This window comes from Drosophila grimshawi, unplaced genomic scaffold (assembly GCF_018153295.1).
Source record: "Drosophila grimshawi isolate 15287-2541.00 unplaced genomic scaffold, ASM1815329v1 contig_311, whole genome shotgun sequence".
Lineage (NCBI taxonomy): Eukaryota > Metazoa > Arthropoda > Insecta > Diptera > Drosophilidae > Drosophila > Drosophila grimshawi.
Genome location: NW_025063098.1, coordinates 28,121,770 through 28,145,097, shown reverse-complemented (window position 1 = coordinate 28,145,097; position 23,328 = coordinate 28,121,770). Strand labels below are relative to the sequence as shown.

The 23,328-nt window shown below is 37.6% G+C and overlaps 2 protein-coding genes across 3 annotated transcripts; both read right to left on the bottom strand.

Annotated features, from left to right (window-relative positions):
• Positions 1-3,535: 3,535 nt before the first annotated feature.
• On the bottom strand, positions 3,536-11,540 carry LOC6569683. The gene is made up of 6 exons (XM_001996029.3): positions 10,974-11,540; positions 5,381-6,239; positions 5,211-5,324; positions 4,983-5,144; positions 4,089-4,533; positions 3,536-4,025 (listed from the first exon to the last, which is right to left on the bottom strand). The coding sequence occupies exons 2-6, from the start codon at positions 6,114-6,116 to the stop codon at positions 3,815-3,817; spliced, it is 1,668 nt and encodes a 555-aa protein (XP_001996065.2). The 5' UTR covers positions 6,117-6,239; positions 10,974-11,540; the 3' UTR covers positions 3,536-3,814.
• Positions 11,541-15,242: 3,702 nt separating this feature from the next.
• Positions 15,243-23,284, bottom strand: LOC6569837 (neuropeptide F receptor). Of its 2 annotated transcripts, XM_032741581.2 has the most exons (7): positions 22,949-23,284; positions 21,413-21,731; positions 17,660-18,131; positions 17,427-17,596; positions 16,101-16,677; positions 15,779-16,028; positions 15,243-15,422 (listed from the first exon to the last, which is right to left on the bottom strand). In XM_032741581.2, exons 2-7 carry the CDS (start codon positions 21,413-21,415, stop codon positions 15,407-15,409), a joined length of 1,488 nt encoding a protein of 495 aa, XP_032597472.1. In that variant the 5' UTR covers positions 21,416-21,731; positions 22,949-23,284; the 3' UTR covers positions 15,243-15,406. The 2 variants fall into 2 exon arrangements, with proteins under 2 accessions (XP_032597472.1, XP_001996066.2); XM_001996030.2 differs by lacking the exons at positions 21,413-21,731; positions 22,949-23,284 and having other exon boundaries at positions 15,779-16,677; positions 17,660-18,138.
• Positions 23,285-23,328: the final 44 nt, after the last annotated feature.

The window sequence follows — 23,328 nt, the reverse complement described above, 5'->3', positions numbered from 1 at the left end:
TCTAACCCCTGAGAGTAGTGAGGCTGGAAGAGCAACTGCTTGTAATATAAATTGCGTTAAATGCATATAAAAACGAAGCTAATTGACTAAAATCAGGAAAAGGGATAGGATCATGTCGAAGATTTAATGCTCTTATAAACCAATATAAACATCTATAGATAGAAAATAGATGTGACAATTTCTAGTACATCTCTTTCATATTGGAAGTCATTAAAAATATCGAATACACTTCTCAATAAATAACTGTTATCGATTCATATTTTGTCTGCAAATAATTGAACCCTTAGCAAGGGTACACAAATAGGTCAAATAGCTGTGCTGTCTGAGAAGCAGTTGGCTGTAACTAATGCAGTAAATAACTACAAAATCGAATTTTGCGGTCAACTCAATTTCATCGACATCAAAATAAATTGTGCAATATATATTTGCACATACTTTTACAGTTTTTACACACATCAAAAGTATCGCATGGAACACATGGATGATATTCAATCAGCCGAGTAATTGATTATATTTTATATTGTAAAATGTTATCTTTGTATTGTAAATTGCACTGAATGCAGAGAACTATAGCTCAATGAATGCGTTTGCATTGAATTTTGTTGTGGAATTTAAAGATCGCCGTAGAATATGCAACGAACAGAACATTATGGCAAAATTTAAATTTTTATGGCAAGTGATTTGCGAGCGCTGAAAAGTTGGCAATAAATTTGAAACTTTTAATGAAGCTTGTAAAATTCTGCCGCAGACGCAAAGTGTGCTATATATATTTGTACAACGATAACAATCAATCCGATCTGAATTAGGGACGGTAAATTTACATTTTATATTTTATGTAAATAAATAAATGATGCCTCTAAATTACAATTGATTGCTTTCCACTGAAATTGTGAGTTCAACTCTAATCTATATACGTTTTTTCAATATATCATTGGATACATTGCAAAATCGGACCAAAAAAGTTTGTCAACGATTCGATTTGTTTTGCTTTCGCATTAAAATTGAAGGTCAATGAAATGTTGACGATGATGAGCCATCGATGCTTGCCCAACTTATGCAAATACAAATACGGTTGCCAAATTAATTTATAATCATTAAATAACACACATATGACTCGAACCTATATATGTAGCTTATAACAATAGCTGTATTCACTTTAAATATTATTTTGGCTTTTTCCATGTCATTTTTCTTTCATTTTTTTTGCATGTTGCATAACTTGCCACACTTCATTTCACTTCACTTTTTGTTGAGAGTTTTTGCTTTGGTTACGTTTGTGATTGAGTTATTTACCTTTTGGTGCTTCCTATAAACGCTTGAGTTTTTTTCTGGTTAAATCCTTAACGGCTTGAGACTTCGGACCTTGCCTTTCAGCTGGCTTACAATCGACTGTGGTGCTGCTGCTGGCCGGCAATGATTTTATATGAAATGCGAGAGGTGCTGTGAAAGAAGTGCAAGCAAAAACAACGTTGTGTTTGTGACTCAAGCCAACGCACAAAACACAAAACACCAGCAAACAAACAATGGGCCAGAGCAGAGCCGGAGATGTAGAGACTTAACACAGCCAGTTCCAGTAAACAAATTTGTCGACTGAGTGCCACTGGCTCGATCAGTAGTAGACCAGCTACTCATAATTACGATGATCGAGAGACGTCAACACGCTCACACTTGCGGTAGGTTGGGGTTGGCCAAGTCAATGGATGGAGGTATGAATGTATGTATGTGGGTCTGTGGGCTGCGGCGTCAATGACTTTAGTGTCCGGCAAGCGACGCCTTGAGAAAATCCCAAAATTATATGTGGCACACGTCGGGGCCTTGGGTTAAATTCAACTTTAATTTAAAGAGCCAACTCGCTGGTGAGTCAGCATGTGTGGATCAACGGATCAGCGGGAAAACGTACGTCACAGCCAAGCCTCAAGTGATTATGTAACATGCTCAGCAGAGGTAATAATCACTTTTACTGTACAACTCAACTGGTTTCCGACTGGGCAACATGGGGGCGGGCCTCGGGTTAAAGTCAATGCAAAATGTGAACAAACTTTTTGAGTGCAATTTGCATCTACAATATGCTGTTGGCATCTGCAGCCAAGTTTGGATTGCTGCATACTGTATTGCCCCCAATTTGTCGTGGATGCTGTGATTTTGTAAATTTGGGTGAGTGCGTGTGTGCCACAGTTATGTGGGGAAAAGCCCCGAAAAGCAGAAGTACGTCAACGATAAAACTGACTACCCGTTGTCATGCAGCAAGAGCCGAGTTTTGTTGCCTCTTACCACAAGAGAGCAAATAACACACACACACACACACACACACCATCAAAACAGCCAAGGGAATAATAACGATTTGGTTCACTACTTTGATCAACAAAATGTCAGCCGACGGCACAGCGATGATGCGGGTTGGACATTTGTGGTAGCTGCCAGCTAAAATAGCAATAATTGCAATCAAGTTAGATCGTTACATACACAAAGTATACTTGCAACAGCATTACAATTAAACTTATGGGGGCACGAGTGGCAGATTAGTAGATACCCTCCTTTTAGCTACCGGTAAAACAACGTCAAAATACTTGTCAAATAAAAAAGAGATACAAGTTTGGATCAGCCAAAGTAATTAAAGCATTATCTTAAATAGAGACAACTTCAATTTAAATATTTCCCAATCTTAAATAGATACATGTACTAAGCATTGAACTTACTTTCTAAACTAAGTATAAAAAAAAGCTATCAGAGAAATCGATCAACGATTATTAAGTTTGTACTTCACGTATAGATAAGCGATCCATTCCTTTGCCTGCATCATATATTTTTTTGACCAGATCATAACCACTTGAAACTTTATCATAAGTGTAGGGTATAATTTTATGTGGGGGACACTGAAATCATGTAGCGTGCAAGTTCAGTTATAAATACAACTCCTTGATGAGGTCGCTCAAAGTTATCATGCGGAAATATAGACTGGCAGATATGTTCACATTTTTATATATGTATGAGTGCAAAAGGAGCAAAACCGAATTTCTGATTTGAAACGCAGCCAATATGCAGCGTTTGTCGTGGTCTCCTTGTTGATGCAAAAAAAACATATTTTGCTTTTATTTATTTATTTTTATTGTATCGAAAATTTCTGCAAAATCATTTAATACATCTTCAATGAGCTCAGTTAAAAATGTTTGCAATAAATTTGACATTTAAGCTCGTATTAAATTATTTTTCTTATACAACTTGAACAGTATCTTTGTTCCATTTTTATAGCGATAATCATTCAGTAACATAATTCAGTCAACATAATTCCGTTTGAAGTGTTTTTGCAAGTCAATTTTCCGCTCTTTTCTGCTTTTTTAGTTTAATGAAATTCAATTTTTAAAATTTATTTTACAAATTAAGCTTTATTGGTATTTTTCAGGGGCTTAAGCAGCAACAGTGTTGGCTGACTAAGTGGATAACAATTAAAACGCAATAAATAAATAAATAATATATCAATTAAGCACATTATAGATAGAATAAATTAAATGATAAATAAATAAAATAAGTTAGCTAAATGGCTAAAATATAAGCAAATGATGTTGCTTGCTAACTAAACTATTAAACACAAAGCTCTCTATTTACAGCACACTAATTAAAGCCCCAAAAAAACACAACCTGTCTCTGCTCCCGACGCACATCTAAATTTATATATTTATGTATATTTAGTCGTTTCGTATGGCTAGGCTAAAGTAAAATATGCATAATTACAGAAGCAGACATCAAACATCTGATGTGTCATCTGCTATCCTATTCTGACTTGTGCGAACTTTCGCATCGTCCTCCGTCATCGTTTCTACGCCAATTTACGTGCTTGTACCAATTTGTTGATGTCGTTGTAGGTGGAGAGCATAGCGGGATTTTCGAAATCCTTGAATTCCTTACATTTGACAAACAACTCCTCGCAGTCAATGCCATCCTGGCCATCCTTGGCCGCACGCATATACTTGAAGAAGCGCAAAATGTCGGGGTTATCCGAGGTCGGCTTCCGCAGCTCATTAAGTTCGCTAAATTACAAATGTTTTAATTAAAGAATATATAGCATAATTTTAGGAGCGAGCACAACTCACCGACTAAGCTGTGCAGATACGAGATTGCTGTAAGGAGCATACTTTGCGGGATTCGAGTACATCAGACAGATGAGTTTCTCCCTGCAATTCTCATTCTCCGAATTCAGTTTCAGCTGGGCAAACACCGAGTCGAGCCGCGAGAGCAGCGGACTATAGAAAGGATCATAGTTGGAGAGCAGCAGCGACGAGTTCGGCACCTTCTGGAAACTCTGGAACGTATTCATATTCGCCGGCGATGCTGGTTTCTTGGCCATGCCAGGTGCCGCCATTCCATTAGAGGATCCAGCGGACAGACTCCCAGAGTTTTTAAAGGAGGCGGCGCCAATGCTCTGCAGCGCGCTCAGATAAGTATCCTGCATTTGTTGGCCTCCGTAGCGGGAGAGTGTGGCCGAGTTCAGCGAGTTGGGATTGAAGGCAGCATATTGAGCCTGCTGCTGTGACGCTTCTGCAAAATGCATAGTATATGTAAATTTGTCGAAATTTCAATCAACCATGCCCACTTCAACTTTTACACTACAGTTTTAAGTTTAAGTTTCTAAGTTTATGGGAATTTTCTGAGATGAGAGGATGAGCTAAGTGAAAAGTGCCTGATTTTCATCAAAGAAAGGCGTGGGTAGTATATAGACTATCATTATATATTCTGAGCATCTTTGTGCCTTTTTATGTGTATTAATTTATATTTTCTATTAGAGATTAAGTAATGGCGTAATAATGTTCTTTTCAAGCAAAATCTTTTCACTGTAAACTTTTCTCAGAGTATTACAATTTTGACGCATTTCAAAGAGACAATTTCGGTAAAGTGACAAAAGTCAAAGAAAAGTTTTACTTACCCCAAATTACCGTAACCATAGATTTATTTTTGCTAAATTGTGTGCAAAAATTGCTAACACCCACCTGCATTGTATTCATAGCCCGCATTATTTTTAGCATCATCGGCCATGCCAAACTTGTTGTCGTCCTCAAAGTGGACGCTATTGTCCCTAAAGTCCAACTCCTGGGGCGGATCCATGGGACGCACAAACAACGGCACCGAACTGGCCGAGCCCGTCGTGATGCCTGTTAATGAATTGAATCGAACATTTGTGTTAAACGAATTGTAGACACGTTTATGCAAAAGCTTACCCTTGCCAATTAGACGACTCACGCTGCCAATTATGGTGGGCAAAAACAAGGCAAAAAGCAAACTCTTCAGCACCTGCAGACCCATATAGATGGGCCACATTACTTTCTTGAGTCCTACCAGAGGAATTAAGTCATTAGTGAATCCGCCCCCACAAGTTGTTTCAACTTACCAGCAAAGAACAAAAGTCGAGCACTTTGCAACGCCCGAGGAATGTTGAGCTCCACATTCGCATCCTCCACAACACTTCGCTGAAGTCTTAATGGCTTTGAGTGATTCTGCTGCAGGGCCAGTACAAGTCCTGGCATCGGTTCATATTTGCCATGTGTGAAAAACTGCTCAACATACTCCATTAGCAAGTTCTCCAAGCTCTCAACTTCGTCGTGTAATGCAGAAGAGCTGGAATTCAATTTACTCGGCGGCTGTGTGCTTAAGGACATAGTTGTTGTCCTCTGCCCAGGCTGTCGGGCAATTGTTCTTGTGGATGCGTTTGGCTTTTTAACATTTTGTAGCTGCACTGCCTGCACTGGCTGCATTGGCTGCTCCACCCTTTGCATGTAGTCTTTGCGCCTCACTGCCATAGTGAGCCGTAAATCGCTTTCGCTCTCCAGAGGCTCAAAGACACGGTATTGTCCTGCTTTGGTGAATACATTACGGGAGATGAACTCCGGACTGATGTCTTTCGGCAGAATGGGGACGAAAGTGTTGTCATCGTTGTGCGCCGCGCCCAACATTGTTGTCAGGGGCTGACTAAAAGTTGTTGTTCTACTCTGCTGAGTGGCGTCGCTTAAAATTGCATGCAACAGGAGCAACAACAACAGCGGGTTGCATCTTCGCTTTCTGTGCGTGTTTGTTTTTAATTTGCTCTGACGCCTGGCAACTTCATTTGCTGTGGTTAACATTCTCATTAGAGTTTACACTTGGCTCGGTTGATTGTGTTATTTGTTCGGTCTCTGTTTTTCTCTAACGCTTGCATGCCACAACAGCTGTAGCATGGGATTTTGTTGCACGTTCTGCGCTCGCGTCTTTATCTATAATGAAATCCACAGACGTTAAAGTTATTTCCGTTGCCCATTTATGATAAATTCGGTTGAGATATTGTTGTAAGCCGCGAATAAACAATTTTACAGCACGTGCGTGACAGCCAACCGATTGTGACCCTCTGCATTGGCACAGATCTGCACCACTCAACCACCTTTAAGGCGCTGCTAACTTGCAAGTAACAGTAACTCGACAGTACCAATACACGGCTCTCCCCTCCAAGCCCTCCCAGCTCACTTAGTTGTTAGGCGTTAAGTAAGCAATGCACGTCGCCGACTTTTTATTTGTCTTGTGCCGGCAACGCTTTTTGACACACAACCAGAAAGCGCTTCAGCCCCGCCCCATCTTTCGCAGAGCGAAAAAAGTGAAAATGTACACAGTTTGTTTATATTTGCAGCAGCGCGTATTTTAGCATTCCAGCTGTTGAGTCGAGTTGAGTTGAGTCTGCAGAGCAGTAGTAGCATTTGTCGGTTTGAGGCATTCAACGCCACAGATCACGAGATTTTCATGTTGAATTTTCACTTTCGTTTTTACAAATGCTGCTAATTGGATACAAAATGATGCAGGCTAGAAAGCCACTATTACAAGATTCGTACTAACAAGTGTTTGCTCTTTTAATTCTTTCAAATAAAAAACAAACTAAATATTTTCATTTTATATGCTGCATAAACTTTTTGCATTCATTACAAATTACAGCCCAACAAAAAACCTCGTGACTTTAATGAATCCACATAATATGCATACATTTTAAATGCATTGATTCATTGCCATGGAGTTGGAATTTCTCCTTGAAACGTCACTTGACACAAACTAACGTAAATATTTACCCTATCATAAAAGTTTCGTTAAATATTTTCAAATTAAATAATATGTGTCTACTTGATTTGTTGTATGAAATACTTGTTAATGTTATAGCAAACAAAAATAACAGCAAAACTGAAACTTAACTTGTCTAACAAAACCCACTTCAAATAAAATATAAGTGTTCAGATATATGGTTAAGTTAATTGAAGTACTTCCATAAATTATGTAATATTCACAGCAAATATAAGTGGTCTCAATTATTTTCAACGAGTTGTCTCACAGCAAGTTATTTGACGTTGCTCAACCAATTAACACACATACAAAGATAGTTCAGTTTCCAGATGTACTTGTATATTTCAGTATTCCAGTGTATCATTGTTGTATGCATTAGGTGCATTCATTAATCATTTGAACTTGCCACACAGCGCTGCAACTGTTGCCGCAACAGCTTGTCCAAATGTTTTAACCCAAAAACAAAACACAACATTTAGTTTGACTAAGCTGCTTTTCATTCTTAGCTTTAATTATTCAAAAGTGGGCACAAGCACGAGTTTGGTTATGTGGTATACAGCCACACACAGCACCCACGCCGTGTTTCTATGCATGCAAATAAGCTGTCTGAATGAAAACTTCAAAACGAAACCCAAACTCGGCAGCCAGAACTAAACAAACTAACGAGCATTTATCACGAAGTTTGCATCTTTCTGTAGGTCAGCTGAGCTGAGCAGAGCTGGGCTCAGAGAGACTGCAGCTTTTAAGTTCTTGCTCCGTCAGACTTCATGCTCTAGTATTCTGCCCTCATAAAGCCTTGCCCCAAACTTGAAGTCAAACTTAAACCTATATTTGAATGCTTGCAGGCGATGGCAACGACTTAACTACTAACCTTTTTACTTAAAGTTCTATTTATCACATCTGAAATATATATTCTTAATTAAATTGCAAAAGTTTTGAAAACTTCTGACGGCTGCCGCTAAGTTTGCTCTAATGCAAGTTGATGGTATTGGATCAAAAGTCGCGTCTTAGCTGTCGCATATGAATACCATTTACTTAATATAAGAGCGGATCGAAGGGCCAACTGCGTAGAGTCGGCGACGGGGTAAATTAAGCCTGCTGTCATCATTTGGGACACGCTCGTGCACTCTGTCACAAAGTACAAAAGTTGGACAAAACCACAACGACAGCAACAACAACAAAAATTAAATCTAGTTTTTGTATAACCAGTTGACAAACGACATTAATTTAGCGGTCAAATGCGGTCATAAACAGCACTTTGTACAGCGCAATTGTCTCGACTCAGCCACGAAGTCTGTAAGACAGTGATATAACCGTTAACAACTCTGTCAAATGTGAACGACTGCAACCAGTTGTCAACCATATCAGTCGAGAATCACTTGCCATAAACAAGGACTCATGCATTTATGTATTCAGAACTATACACAAGAAGTTGCAAAAGTTGACAAACTTAATCTATCCAATCTGTCTTGATCTCGTTTTGCTCAAATATGGAGAGAAGAAAATGTTGAATTATTTATACATCTTAACGCATTAAAGTTTGTGAAAATTGTATAATAAAGTTGAGCAATATGATGTAACTGGTAGATAAAATATATATTCTGGGTCACGATCATGTCTGTCCGTCAGTTTGTTCGTCTGTAATATTTCAGAGACCATAAGAGATAAAGGATATAAATTCTATATATATAAAATATATATTTAACAATTTAAGAGTCTCTCGAAGTCGAACTCTTTCAACTTTAAAGTTAGCTATTTGAATTCCGCACTAATTTGACTATAATTAGTTTATCATTGCACAAATTTACGAGCCAAGCTAATTTAGAAGACTTTTAAATTTAAGAAAGACGTAATATCTTACATGACCTTTGAAATGAACTTGCAGTCTTCGAGATGGATTTGCTACCTATATAACAATTATATATATATAATATATGGTTATTAGTTACAACGGTTATTAACATAATGACACAGACAATTGTATCTTGCATAGAATTATTTCTGTGAAAGAAATGTTGGCTTTCATACTTAAGACAAAATGTATCGATTATGTTTGTGAGGCTTAAATTAGTCGATGGGAAGCGCTCACTCTGATTGATGGTTAAATAAGGATACATCTGCTCCTTCACCTGTCGGAGAGGCGCTAGACGAGGCTCTTTTGGCTCCTTTTGGGTTCTTTGCTATTCTTGGCTCATGCCTAAATGACAATTCATATCAATTTCCGGGGCACGTCGACCCTAGTTGTTGGCTTGTGTTGGGGATTGGCGTGTAATGCAATTTCTCTGTGAGTCAAGTGAAATGTTGTTTTCGCCAATTAGTTACCAATTTGGCCTGCAGCACGAGGGCCATTAAGCACTGATTGTTTTTTCGGGGCGTCAGCCCATGCCGGCTGCCAATCAAATTGAGCTATTTGTATGCGTGCCGAGTTTTGTTTATGGCCAAAAATAACTTTTGGCTGCAATCAATGCTCGTTTCGACCAAATGCCATTTGATGCTGTATGTCTTTTGATTTTAGAAAGTTACATCGACAGTGTGTGCGGTCATTAGATGTCATCCATATAAATTATATACTCTGAACCCAAATGAAATTGTTCGACTTAAAATGAGATGACAAATTATGCAATATCTATTTATACGTTGATTATGCGCACGATGTGCGAGGTAATTTCATCAAATTACAACTTCAGACAATTCAATTCCATGCTCAGAGAAGCATCGCATACGCATATTTCTTTTCGGCATTAAATTGGTTTTGAAGGCGGGCGTTAGCCTTGAGCGTGTATCTACCACACTCTCTGCCACCTCTTGTGGCGCATCATTATCTCTCAGCCTTGACTAAGCGTCAACAAAATGTAATAAGAGGCAGCCGAGGCGAATATGCGTATTCAAATGGGCTGCATTTGTCAGATGCGATTGCTGAATATTGCACTCGAAAACTGGTGGCAGAGGCTGCTTTGAAAGTTGCTGCAGTTGCTGGCTCATCCGCTGTTGCTGCCTGCTTCTCCACAAAGCGAGAGTTGGAAATCTGCAGCGGACGTTAACTAAAATGAAAGTACGGTCGATGCATGTCTGCTGCTTTACGAACAGCAAGCAAGTACTTCACATTGTATCTTCAAGATACATTTCACCACATTTACACACCCCACTGGCCAAGGCGACAGTGTGACAGTTTTTGTTACAGCTACTTAACGTTCCGGTAATCAATAGGGTGGCATTAATGATAGCCATAGGTTCAGCAGTCTGTTAAATTATTAACATTTAACATGTTGCAGTTGATTGATGGCGAAAACAAGACGAAACCACACACAACTGTCCCGATGATATGGGTATATGTGTAGATAGTAGATAGAAGATAGTGGCTTTCATGTAGGCGCATATAACGCACACGTTAACCAATTTCTCAAAAAGAAAGTGTCAACTGAATTTTGAAAATCGAGCTCGATTCTCTGCCAAACTGTAAATTGAGGTAGGCCAGCTGTTAAGTGCTTATATAACCGCAGACCATCTTAAGCGTTTCATTGCTGCGTTTCGAATAAACTTTAAAGTCCAAACGTTCGCATGCTTTCAATTCAAAGTCCATAAAGAGAAAGAGAGAGAAAGAGAGAGAGAAGTAGATAGATAGAGATAGGGGCACAGAGATACAGAGCGAGATGCGACGACAGTGAAATGTTAACAATTGGTTTTGGATTTTGTTTTTGTTTGTTACGGCTCTTTTTTGTGTATATATTTGTTAATGTTTAGCTTCAATCGGCGAAAAATCTCATTTAATTATTTCGTCGAATTAGTTTTCAACGCCGTTACACACAGCTCACAAACACGCACACACACAGATAAAAATACACACAGCAAAACTCACTTTCAATATGAATTGTAGCGCGCATTTTTAATTAAATTTTTATGACGTTTACCTTTCTTATATAATGCCCATTAGTTGATTTAGCAGCCACGTTATTGTTAATTCATTTGTTGTGCAGGTTAGAGTTGCAGCGCGATTTGAACTATATGCGAAATTCCGTTGAAGAAGTCTTTAACGATTTTCGATGCTCGCCTGCAAACCGAAACTTTCGTTTTATTTGGTTATCTTGTTCGAAAATTGTTATTGCAATCGGCTTAAAGTTATTTTTTTGCGTTGGTGAAATGCTTGCACTGACCGAATGTATGTATATGTAGCAGGCCAACAACAATCGACAGGCTAACCAAGTAACCGACCGAAAAACCCGTTCACTAAGCGATACTTTAATTCATCACCCCTCGGACACACTGTCAATGCAATTGTTGCGTTCGGTTTTCACTTCAGAGCCAACGCACACAAAGGCTCACTTTGAGCACATGGCTAACAATTTGTTATATTTTTGGCATTTATTTTAATCGATTTGTGACTGAGCAATCTTGAAGCCGGAATCTAATTGTGCTTTCATTTCCATAAATTTTTTGAGCGTCGCTTTGTTGTTTTATTTGTATACCAGCGCTTCAGCAGCGAGTTGCGACTGTCGTTCAGCTCGCCAAGTTTTGGACTGGCGGGCGAAAGCCAACGGCTCTGAAGTCGACGGCGGGTGCGATCAACCAGTTTGCAAGCGTTACCACAACGTAACGGCTTACGTAGAGAGGCACAGCTGTTTTGGCTTCAATTCGAGTCTCAGCTGAAGATAATACCTGTGCTCTTAACCAATGCCGCTGCGTGACATTGACGCCGTAAGCTGAGTGACAAAAGTAACGACTAAATATCAGCGACATCACAGTTTTCTCTTTTACAAATGCTAATAAAAAATAACAAACTTTGTGTGAAAAACGTACTCTGAGAGTTAATTAGCGCTGTGCGGAATTGCCTGTCAATTTAGCGCCAAGATTATCAATCTGGCGAGAGTCGTCTTATCATCGCTGACAACAGCAACGTCATGATAAACATAAATATTACGCTCAGCTGTTCGGTCAGCCAGCAAATTGGTCATTAGTCAGCTGACCTTTGACTTTTTTCCTTGACAAATATGGCCAGCTGCTGCATACAGTTAAAGTTGCAACTTTAAACCATAATCTGGTGTTAAAAGTGATGCAAACAAAATGGGTCACTTGTGTAATTAGTGTTAGAAGCTCATCTGCCTTGGTGCTTGAGGGTAATCAGCACAGACCAAAATATACTGAAACTTAACCGATTTTTTAGAAGAAAATTTGAGTAAAACCATATTGAGACTTTCATAGCACAATAATTAATTGATAAAATACTTTTTGGTTTTTATTTTATTAAATATAATTCAATTAATATTTTACAATCAAGAAAAGATTTGTTTAATTATATTTCTCAATTACTCCAAAACATACATTTGATATGATATATATATATATATATATGAATGAAACTGGTCTTAAGCGTTAGCAAAGTTTCACTTACTAGACACCCGCTTTGGTAGTGCATTGGGGTGTATTTATTTATTGGCTAGTGAACGAGTTTCTTTGGCCGGCTTACGCATGAGAAAGCTGTTGCTTAGAATTGGCCAACTAACCGGCACATTGTTATTAATTTCTGGTGACAAACGTTGCCATTGAGCCGTGTTTAACGAGCAGAAACAGAGACAAGACCGTCCTCCTTCTGGCCCAGGCATGACCACAATAATTCACAATGCTACAAAAATCAAATAGCAAAACGAAATGAAAGTTACTAAGTTTATGGAACCGCAGAATCAATAACCGTCCGCTCCCAATACCTAAAAGCCCTGGCCCCAAACAATGGCTCAGCAATGTTTTGAAGACGATTTGGGAGCATTCTGTGCTATTGAAAATGAAATACGACCATTGCCAGCATGTAAACATTTGGTAAACTGTTGAGAAAGTGCCAGAAATTCACTTAGCGTGTATTAGCCAAAAAGTTGTCAACTGCCACCATCCAAAGAAAGCACTCGAAGAGCTCATCTGAACTGTAACTGACATAAGTTTATCATTGCTTTTTTGAAGTGGATGCGCAGAGATGTCTTAGGGGCTGGCCATGATTCATTATATGATGTAAAATATTTGCGACCTTTTGGTATGCATCAACGCTTCCGCACATTGTCCAGTCAGTCGTTGGTCGAGTGGAAGTTAGCCACAAATGCGTTGAACTTTGTCAATATTTGCGAACCTTTTTCGTGTGTCTGTGCATATTACATTTTCTATTCATTAATTTCACTTTTACTCATAAATATGCTAATCACTTGCTCACGCTCCACTCGAGACGCACAGCCGATGCTTCAGTCAGTCTCTGTTTGTATTTGTATTACAAATATCTTGACGTTTTTTTCTGAATCAATTATTATGATCAACACTAGAAGGCAGCAATTTTAGAATGCCTTGTGTTGCGCAATTTGCCTAAGCAAAAAGTTAAATAACATTTCTTGTCATTGCTTATGACTTTCCATTTACGGCCTCTTCAGAGCACTCTGGTCTCACATCTCTGTTTGCATATGGGCGACAGATCTCGTTAATGACATCACAGTAGGCATGATGACCACGCCTGGGCATCCGAAAAGCGAACAAACTCAAATAAACAAACACTTTCACAAAGAAAACACAAACAGATACACAGAGAATACGGCATGTGCGTTAATTAAAATACCCTACACATGCAATTTTTACTTAGGGTAGAAATTTGTAATTAAATTTTAGGTGATGGTGTGGGAAGCTCTCACCTTTTTATTAGAGTCGTTGGTGCGTGTCGTTGGTCACGTTAAAGTCGCACGGGTATTTAGGTCCAAGTGACAAAGATGTGATGACGATAATGATGATGATGACCTTTCGCCCTGGGCAGTAAGCGGCTTTGCATCACCAATATAAAGATATTAAAATTAACGCAATTGTCACAATATTAGAATTTAAACGCTCGAGACAACCAAAATAGTCAACCGCATAGGCTGGTCAATTTGGAACTTAAATTCAAAGACAGCTTAGCGAGATGGTTAAGCTCAAGTGACTGTGATTGATGAGTTCGTCTCTAGTTCGTCGTGGGCTTATCGATAACTTTATTAAGAAACTGTCACACTCACACTCACACACACTTCCACAATTTACCGCGTGGCCTTAATATAGAATTGCGGAAGTGCCGGTGGCAACATAAAACCAGTTGCTACCCATGTGGCATTTCCTTATAGGATGCTGTCACATAAGTATACATACGTAGGAGCCCTTATTCGCGTTTATACTTATCACAGTGGACTCACATTTCCGCCATTTAATGGCCCATTGCTCTTAACGTTATGCTTTCCCAAACGGCTGACAGTGTGTAAGTCAAGTTTTTGCCAAAGCAACAACGACATCTTTAAAGGGCAGCAATGACTGCCAAAGGTGCAGCAGGTGTGTGCCTCGAGGTTACCAGCTGAACGTTGTGCATATTAAATGACTATATATTTATATAAATGCTAGAGACGAGTAGACTTGGTAATGAAATGGTAATTTCGTACTCAAGCATTGTCATTATCAAGCCAAGGTCGAAGATTACATTCCAAACAGACAATTTCAAAACACCTTAAAGCCTTACAGAAAATGTATCGTACTAAGTTTTTTAAAATATATTCAATATACACCAAAGTCTCTTGCCATAACTTACAGACATGTTCCAGTAATTTTGGCCAGCACAGCTAACACAGCTTGAGCAGTATTCATCTACTTACCCGACTTTGTAGTTGCAGTCAAGTAAAACATTTCAAATATTTATTTAAACATTTATTCATATGTTATTTATTCGTATTTGAGTTGCTTTGCAGCATGCTCAAATAATCGGAATTTATTATTATACAGCTTACAGAAGAGCAGTTTAATGCTGCCTTAAGGGACATGAATTAATAATGTATGTATTTATGTATCTCATATTAATGGAAATAATACGCAAAGAAGTACAATCGTTGAAGTTAAGGAGCGCAAATAGGAACAAAGTGCGACATCTACTTAAACATATTTACATACATAGTAATATTTATTTGTAACGAAAGAATTGTGTGTTAATCAATTACCCGAAATTTAATTGAAGGGCTCATTCAATTAAATCACAGTACTTGATGAAAGTTAACCTATATGTATGATTAATGACTGATACTTATAATTATAATAGATACTGTATCTTCAGATACGTCAAGTGACCTGTCATCCTGCGATTACACTTAATTAAACTGTCTAGACTTAAATATAAATCAGCTTTGCTTTTAATCAGTCAACAGTGTAATTTATACTCAATATTGGTAAACGTCTTAGATAAAAATATAATTTTAAAATTAAATTCAATGCTTTCGCTGCGACAGCCGCTCCTTTGTCTTCCATAAAGTTCAAGTACAGATGGGCCTATGGGGAGAGTAGGTTTCATTGAGCTTGCAAATTGCCATTTTTAGTATTGTTGCAAACTGTAAAATGTGCATAAATATTGAAATACTGTTTTGTTGTTGTTTTTTATGCCATATACTAAGTAAATTCTACATCGAATTGGAAACGAAAAACAACACACCAAATACACTCTTTTTTGTTTATTTTGGACTTAACAAATGAAAATAAAATGCATGCAATTTATTCGAGTTTCGTAGCCTCGCCGCCTTGTGATGCATGCAAATCGATATAAGTCCCCAGAGGCTGCAAAGTGTCGCAAACTGCGTGGAGAGATGTGCTTATAGCAGATAGTACAGATACGTACGACAACATTGAGACAGGGACACAGATTGGGGTTTTACGGACAGAGATTGTAGTGAGTAGTGTTTAGCTTTACCGCGGCACCAGCGTGGTCATCTCTGTGGGCATTGGATTCTCGGTGAGTGCCACCGATTCCGTAATGCAGCTGCGGGTTCCATTTACCGTGTGTCGCGTATTAAACTCAGTGGCCGCAATGCTAACACCACCGATGCAATCACCATCAGTAGCACAGCTCGGATTGCCCAAGAGCTGTAGCTCACCCTTGGACAGATGTGCGTCGTGTTTGCGCTGTCGATGACGCGATGCCGCTGCTTGGACGTTGCTGCCTGTCGTGTGACCATGGAGAGCAACATTAGTGGAATCAGTGCAACGACACAAGAGTTCTTGAAATTCTTTACGGAAGTTATCATTGAGCCATCCATAGAGCAGCGGATTCGAGCAGGCCGAACTCATGCCAATCATGTGGCAAATGGCATATGCCACAAGCATTCTCTGCGTCACCGCCGACGGATGTTGCAGATCGGCGTACAGATTGAAAAAGTTGAGTGGCAGCCACGACACCCCAAAGATGATTGCAATGCTTATGAGCAACCGATTCGTTCGCTTCATCCGTCTGCCCCGCTCCACTTTCCGCTGCGACGAGCTCTGCCCGGTGACGACAGTGATGCGGCTCTTCAGCTTGTTGTAGATGCCAAAGTAGGCCACCGATACGATCAATATGGGCACCAGATACTGCACGCACAGCGAAAAGATCGAGTAATAGAAACGGCCATCGCTCAGCGGCCAGTCTTCAATACAATATGATATCCGATTTGGTACGCCAATATCTTGCAACACTGCCGGCATATCCATGTTGATCAACTGCTTGTAGATAAACAGTGGAGAAGCCAGTATCAGGGCAAGTATCCAAATGAATGCCAATATTGTGACGGCTCCAACAAATTGCAGACTGTCCCGCGTGGGATAAACAATAACCTGTTTTGGGGATGAATAGGCAATTTGCGTAATAAAATAAAATTTTAGTACTCTTTTTAACGTACGTATACAAATACAAAAGCTGTAACAGCTCTACAAACACACTCATTTCCTGAAATCAAGTTTCTAAGCCAAGCCAATCTCAAAGAAATCAAGAGATTTGAAATTGGAATGCATTAAAGAGCAAACATTTGTTTATATATTTATAGCAACCTATCACTATTTGGGTCTTAAATATACTTAGTATAGATCGTATTTTTCAATAAGCTAGTTACTAAGCAATAACAATCTCGTGAAATCTATAACTATGAAATTTAAATGGGTTTCATTTATAGCAATGATTTATGAATGATCTTAGCAACCCAAAACTCAAGTTTTACATTTGGTTTCTGTCTTGCTTATTTTTCGATATATTTGTCACACTTATTTAAATCACATTTCTATTATGTGACGACCATCGTAGAAATTGGCTTATTTCAAATCTCTTTAATGTTACTAAGAAATTCCAATCAAATTCAAGTTTATTATCTAATCTGTGAAAAGTAATCGAATTATGAAATTTTACGTCCTTCTTGTTATTTACCAAACAGAAACCAACAATTCATGTTACATTAAACCTTTCACAACATTTTGTCGAGTCATTTTATTTTATGCTACTTAATTTTCATTGCAAATACTAAAAAGTTCCACAATCGATTTTCTCATAACAATTAGAGTTTTTTATTGGTTAAATGTGAATTAGTACTAACCTGATATCTGTCGAAGGCGATGGCTGTTATGGATATCGTCGACACAAAAATGCTGAGCGCCTGCAACGTGGCAATCATTTTGCACAGGCTGGCACAAGAGCCGTACGGCCAGAATTTGGAAAGAATTTCCATAAGAGTTAACGGCATCGTCACAAGGCACAAGAGCAGGTCTGCAAATGGCCGCCATTATCGTGAAATCAACGTTAGTGAACCCAACCAACCGTACAACTCACCCGATATGGCCAAATTAAGGATGAAGAGGTTGCGTGCCGTGCGCATCAGTGGCTTACGCAAAACAGCGATGACCACCATTATATTGCCCATTGCTCCGAATACAATTAGTATGCTGTACATTGCGATTAGCAAGTGATACCAGGGGCTCTCTATAGCACGATTGTGCTGATACTGGTCCATTAGCACCGGGTCCAAATCGGAGGAAACGATGATGTTGCTTACATTAATATGTGTGCTATTTAACAACTGTATTGTCATATTGTTGCTGCTGTGACTGATGTTGTAGTTGCTCTTATTAGTGTTGTTGGCATTTACATCACTCAGTGCATTTAATTGCGAATAATTAACCAGATGCCGTCGCTCGCCAATCAAATCAAAATTACTATTCCTTGCAATCGCTTTGAATATCTCCACTGAGCTGTCGAAATTGGGCAATTGGGATCCAAATTCAGTGCGATTCATGGCGATTATCTGTCGAGAAAATCAAAATATTCATTCTTACATTTATTTATTGTTATTTTTATTTAAAGTGGTCTAAGCACAATTGAAAAAAGTAAAAGATACAAATTATTTGATATAAAGCCTGCTAAATTAATTTAATATTTAAATTGAAAAATTAACTGGAGGATACAATAAATCTGTAGGGGTTAAAATGTGAAATGGTTGAATGTTTATTACAGGGATTTGAGGAACCCAAATAAAAACCCTATCAGACCAAAAATTGTTAAGCGGTAGTCATAAGTTATCTGGAAAGTAAAACGGAAAGAAGCTGTTCACTACTAAATATGTATCTGTTGGTCCCAAATATCTCCGCCACTGCAATAAAGCTAAACCGGAAAGGCTTAACCAGAAAAAAGAAAACAGATTCATGGCCATTGCGTGTGTGTTTCGCATAGATTTCCACATGCGTGATTTAAGTGCACACGCCACCTGCTTAACCAGGACCTAAGAATTTCACAAAAAATAACATAAAATAAGCAGGCATAACTATTGCAAAAAAAAAAAAAAATGCTGTACCAGTCGCTTGGCTCGTACCAAAAACTTTTACTGTCTATTGCTATTTGACATGATTTCAAGTTTTAATGCCATAAGCTTCAGTGGGCCAACAGCTGAAAAGCACTATGAAACTTTGTCTTCCCAAAAGTGTGTTAAGTTAAAGGATTATTTTTAAAAAAATATACAAAAATACGCTTTGTCCTTTTCACTTTGCTTTGCTCTCTGATTTTCACTTTACTTTTCATCTGCTGGTTACATAAAACTTATTAGACGATCTGGCCATCCTGGCAATCTATAAAAAAAACTACATCTATTAATATGACAAACTTACTTAACAGCAAACATATTTTTAATTAAAAAACTTTGTCACTTAGGAAACGGAGAAGCAAAGACACAAATATTTTTTTTCTTTCCTCCTCCAGCAATGTTTTATAATCTGCCAATAATTTATGCATAAAACGTAAAAGAAATTAATGGAGAGCAAAGGAAGTTTTAATACCCTCGCTGACTATTTTATCATGTTGTTTATTTGCTGTGTTTACTGTACAATTTCTGTTTAAGGTATTAAATATCAAATGACATATTGAAATATGCTCGGCATGACGATAATTAAAATGAGCAAATGTGAAATATATTTGGAATATTTATATAAGCTTATATTGACAATGATTATTGAATGAGCGCAATGTGTAAATGTTAAAATTAACTCTGGACTCTTAGTCGATGTTTACATCAATATTCAGAATTTTAACATAATGTAAACATCTGAAGTCTGAGAGTTTTCCGAAGCGTTGCCATGTTGGATGAAAAGACGAAGCAGAGTTTTTTATTTTGCATATTGCGTATACGTAGATGAGGCCGCAAGTCCCAGCAAAGACAGTTCGAATTGTAGTCGTGTTATAGATGAGGAGAATTGCTTAAAATAATTGTGTAATTTTATGCAGCAGATGTTAGCTTACTTATCAATGTCAATAAAGAGAGAAAAGAGTAAGTTGGAGGTGCGTACAGGAATCACATTATTTTTCAGCATCCCCAAAGTATGCTGCACAATCGGCTCTTGCTGCGATTAATGTGTTGCCTATAAATCAAGATGTTAGATGTTCAACAGCAGCTGACTCTGCTGAAGGCATTGAGTGAGAAACGTCCCAATGGAGTGAATGGGGCTCAGAGTGTAATCGCTGCTCATTTGAAGAGCAGCACAACTTATATATTGATTTTAAATAGTCCCAGTGCTGCGATGCGACGTCGTACAAAATGCACACAAAAGTTGCACGCAAAACTTTAATTTTAAGTTTACAAATACCAGTTGACAAAACTTTCGCTTGGCAACAAAGTTTTTCCATAGTTTAAGATTTATTGTTTAGATAGACACGCAAATCTGAACATATAGCAAATATATATATGTAGTTAAATAACATTTGAATGGCAATTGAAAAAACAAAGTTTATGAATAAAAGTTTTGACCAATTGTGGTTCTTAGAACTAATCATAGCCTGTAGGTGCCTGTACAAATTGATATTTCATGTTCTTGGAAATACTTTGAGTAATTTCGTAAAATGTATCTAAATTTATCATGTTGGTTAAATTTATCTTAGCGTGGTGTATTTTTTATCCATCTTATCCTAGCTGTTTGCAAAATGACTTTTTTATAAAGTTGACGTCAAGAAAATTATGTAAAATAGCCTCAAGTTCGTACAACTTGTCATGAATTTGAATAATTTTCAAACTGTCAATGCTTCCCCTCTCAAAGCGTGGGTCGGTTTATTTGCATTTAAACCAAACACCAAACACAATTTTCACAGTTACTCGCGTGATCAGTAATTTAAATGGCACCACAATAAATTAAAAAAAAACACAAGAAAATCTCCTCTAAATAGCTTTAACCCATTTCTCTTTTCAGCTGACCCATTTTCGGCTGAGCTACTTTGGTGACTTATTTGAGTTATTTTCGTACTTTTGCTGGTGCTACAGACCCATTCTACAATTCATCTCCATCCTACTTCTATTGAAATGACATAAAGAAACTGCTGGGCTTAAAAGTCTAAGCATATGAAAAATGTTGCAATATTTAATGGATTTTATACACATTTATTCATGTTGCCGGAGTATCAAAAATATATTTGCCTTATTAATGATAAAGGCTTTAGCTGAGTTGTAAAACATTCGCCTCAGTCACAAAATGAATCTTTTTTTGTCATGGAATTAATTGGATTTTGAGCCACAGGCTGCTTAAATGATGGGAATTGGCAAATTGGATTTTGGTCACAGATTGCTGATTCCATTATTTGTGATAAAAACAGAAAGAACACAAAAAAGGGTTGCCTTTTGTTAAAGTGTGTTTAAAATATTTCGATTGATTGCACAAGCCTCAATTATTGTTTATCAACTGACAAATGGTGCATAGAATCCATTTTATTTTGATTTTTGTTTTCCTTTCGTTTTAGTTTTTTTTTAATTTTAACGTAACTACTGAGAGGGAAGTAATTGAACTGCCAGCAGAAGTTGCTTGAGTGTTTCCATGCTGCTGTTTCTGTCAATCTCAGCAAATTTGAAATAGGATGCTCTACAAATGTTAAATGCCATATGGCACTGTCTGTTGAGATGCCCTACCTTGAATGGCGACTCACCTAAATAAATAAATTAGAAAGCAAATGGAAACTTTTGTTTAAAAACAAATTCGAAAGCCGAGCGCAATTTCATTTCGAGATTAAATCTACTTTTTAATGGCTTCTTGTTTATTTTGCAATTAGACTTACCATATCAATCCACCATGTACGTGAGGTCCTTTCTTCCCAGCTTTTATTACGGCTTCCTATTGTCTTCTTTATTTGTCCGTAAATTTAACTATCTGTATCTGCTTCTGGTACAGCTGTCTGTTTGTTGCCGGCTTGCCGCATGAAATACACGCATGGGAATATCCTTGTTACTTCTATTGTTCTTGGCGTAGCCTTTCTTGTTTGGTATTTTCCTTTAATGCTGGTCGCGCTATATTTCACTTCAAGTGCAATACACAAAATGGCACTTGTGTCGCGTCTGAAAGTCATTTCCAGCAATTGCAAATATATCCATTCATTTCTTCTTTGGCAAATAAAACCGTACGAGGCAATGAGAATGGTTTAGAAAAACCTTTGAGATATGGATTTCGCATAATACAAATATAAAATCTCAAACACTGTTCATGTTTAATAAATTGTCAAGGAAACTCCGGAATTCATTCATGCATTCGGAAATAGGTGATTTTTAATTCGAGACTTTGTTGATAGAAGTCACATGGCAGCAAAACTAATTTAAATTCAACAAAACTCGACATTTTTGCTCTATTTACTTCATTTAATTTAAATACGCCATTTTTTATTTCAATTTTCATTTAAGAGATACAAATTTAAGTTATCCACTTTATTCACGATGCTTATATAATATCTTAGTAGGGTATCATAGTGTTTGCCAAATGCAATAGAATAACTCTTTGAAACACTTCAACTTCGTTCAATATAAATTCTTTTGCATCAAAGGCAGCTGAGCGTATTCGTATTCAAAGAGTACTTTTAAAATCAATAGATCTCAATTCATATTTACTGCTGCTTTTCTGTTAAAAGAACTAGGAGGAACAATAGCTGCGAATCTATTTCGCTTTCAGGTTTTCTTTAGACTTACACAGCTATAATGGTTATAGTTTATTGATGGCACAACGCAACTTTTTCAAAACTGTTTAATTATTAATTTTATTAATTCTGTGGAATCAGACTTTGAAAGTAGATAATTCAGATGCCTATTGAATTAGAAGCTACTTTCAACTTCGATCAAATTTAAAGATTAAAAATTCAGTCAAATTAGTTTTCGCTAGTTGAATATCGGACCACACTTGAAAATCTCAAGCACACAATTAAGTTCCACTAATGAACCACTTTCGAATCAATTTTGATCCACTTTCGAACTGATTTGCAAAATTTAAAACACACCAAATAACTTTTTTTGATTGATTTTTTGATTCTGTGAACGATTGCATAAATATTCTTTGTTTAATACAACTGTCCAAACACACATTAATTGTGAACTTTATTGAATTATTTGTTTTGTATTTTTGGTACTTTTGTTCACCAGTGAGAACTGTTTTCAGCATTTGACCAAATTTCCTCTTTAAAACCAAGCAAACATACTTTAGTTTTCTTGAAGCACTCAGTGTGTAATTTTGGCACTCGGTCTTATTCCGCTTGAGATACAACTTCCTTTGGAGATTTACTTTTTATATCTGTGCACTTCCCACTATTTACGCGTAGTAAATATATAGTTACCAAGGTAATGATGAGGTTTCTGGCTGGCGCACACGTCGCTTCGCATTAAGTCAGATTCACAATTTGATTACATTTTCTTTCGCACTTGGTCAGAACGAATACGAATACAAATTCGAATACACAAACGGAATTCACAACTGGAAGAGTCCGGCGTCCGGCATGTTATTGGCAAATATCCGCGTACCACTTGGGGCCTTCTCTGAATATCTTTCACCTTCGAAATTTTAATTGCGGCGTATACAAAAACAAACACAACACATTTTCCGCACACATTTCGGATTGTTACCTTTTGATTTTCACAATGTGTTTTTTTACTGAGCCGCACAAGAATTTTTATGAATATATTTCCAGATTTTGAACATATTTTATATTTTTATTTA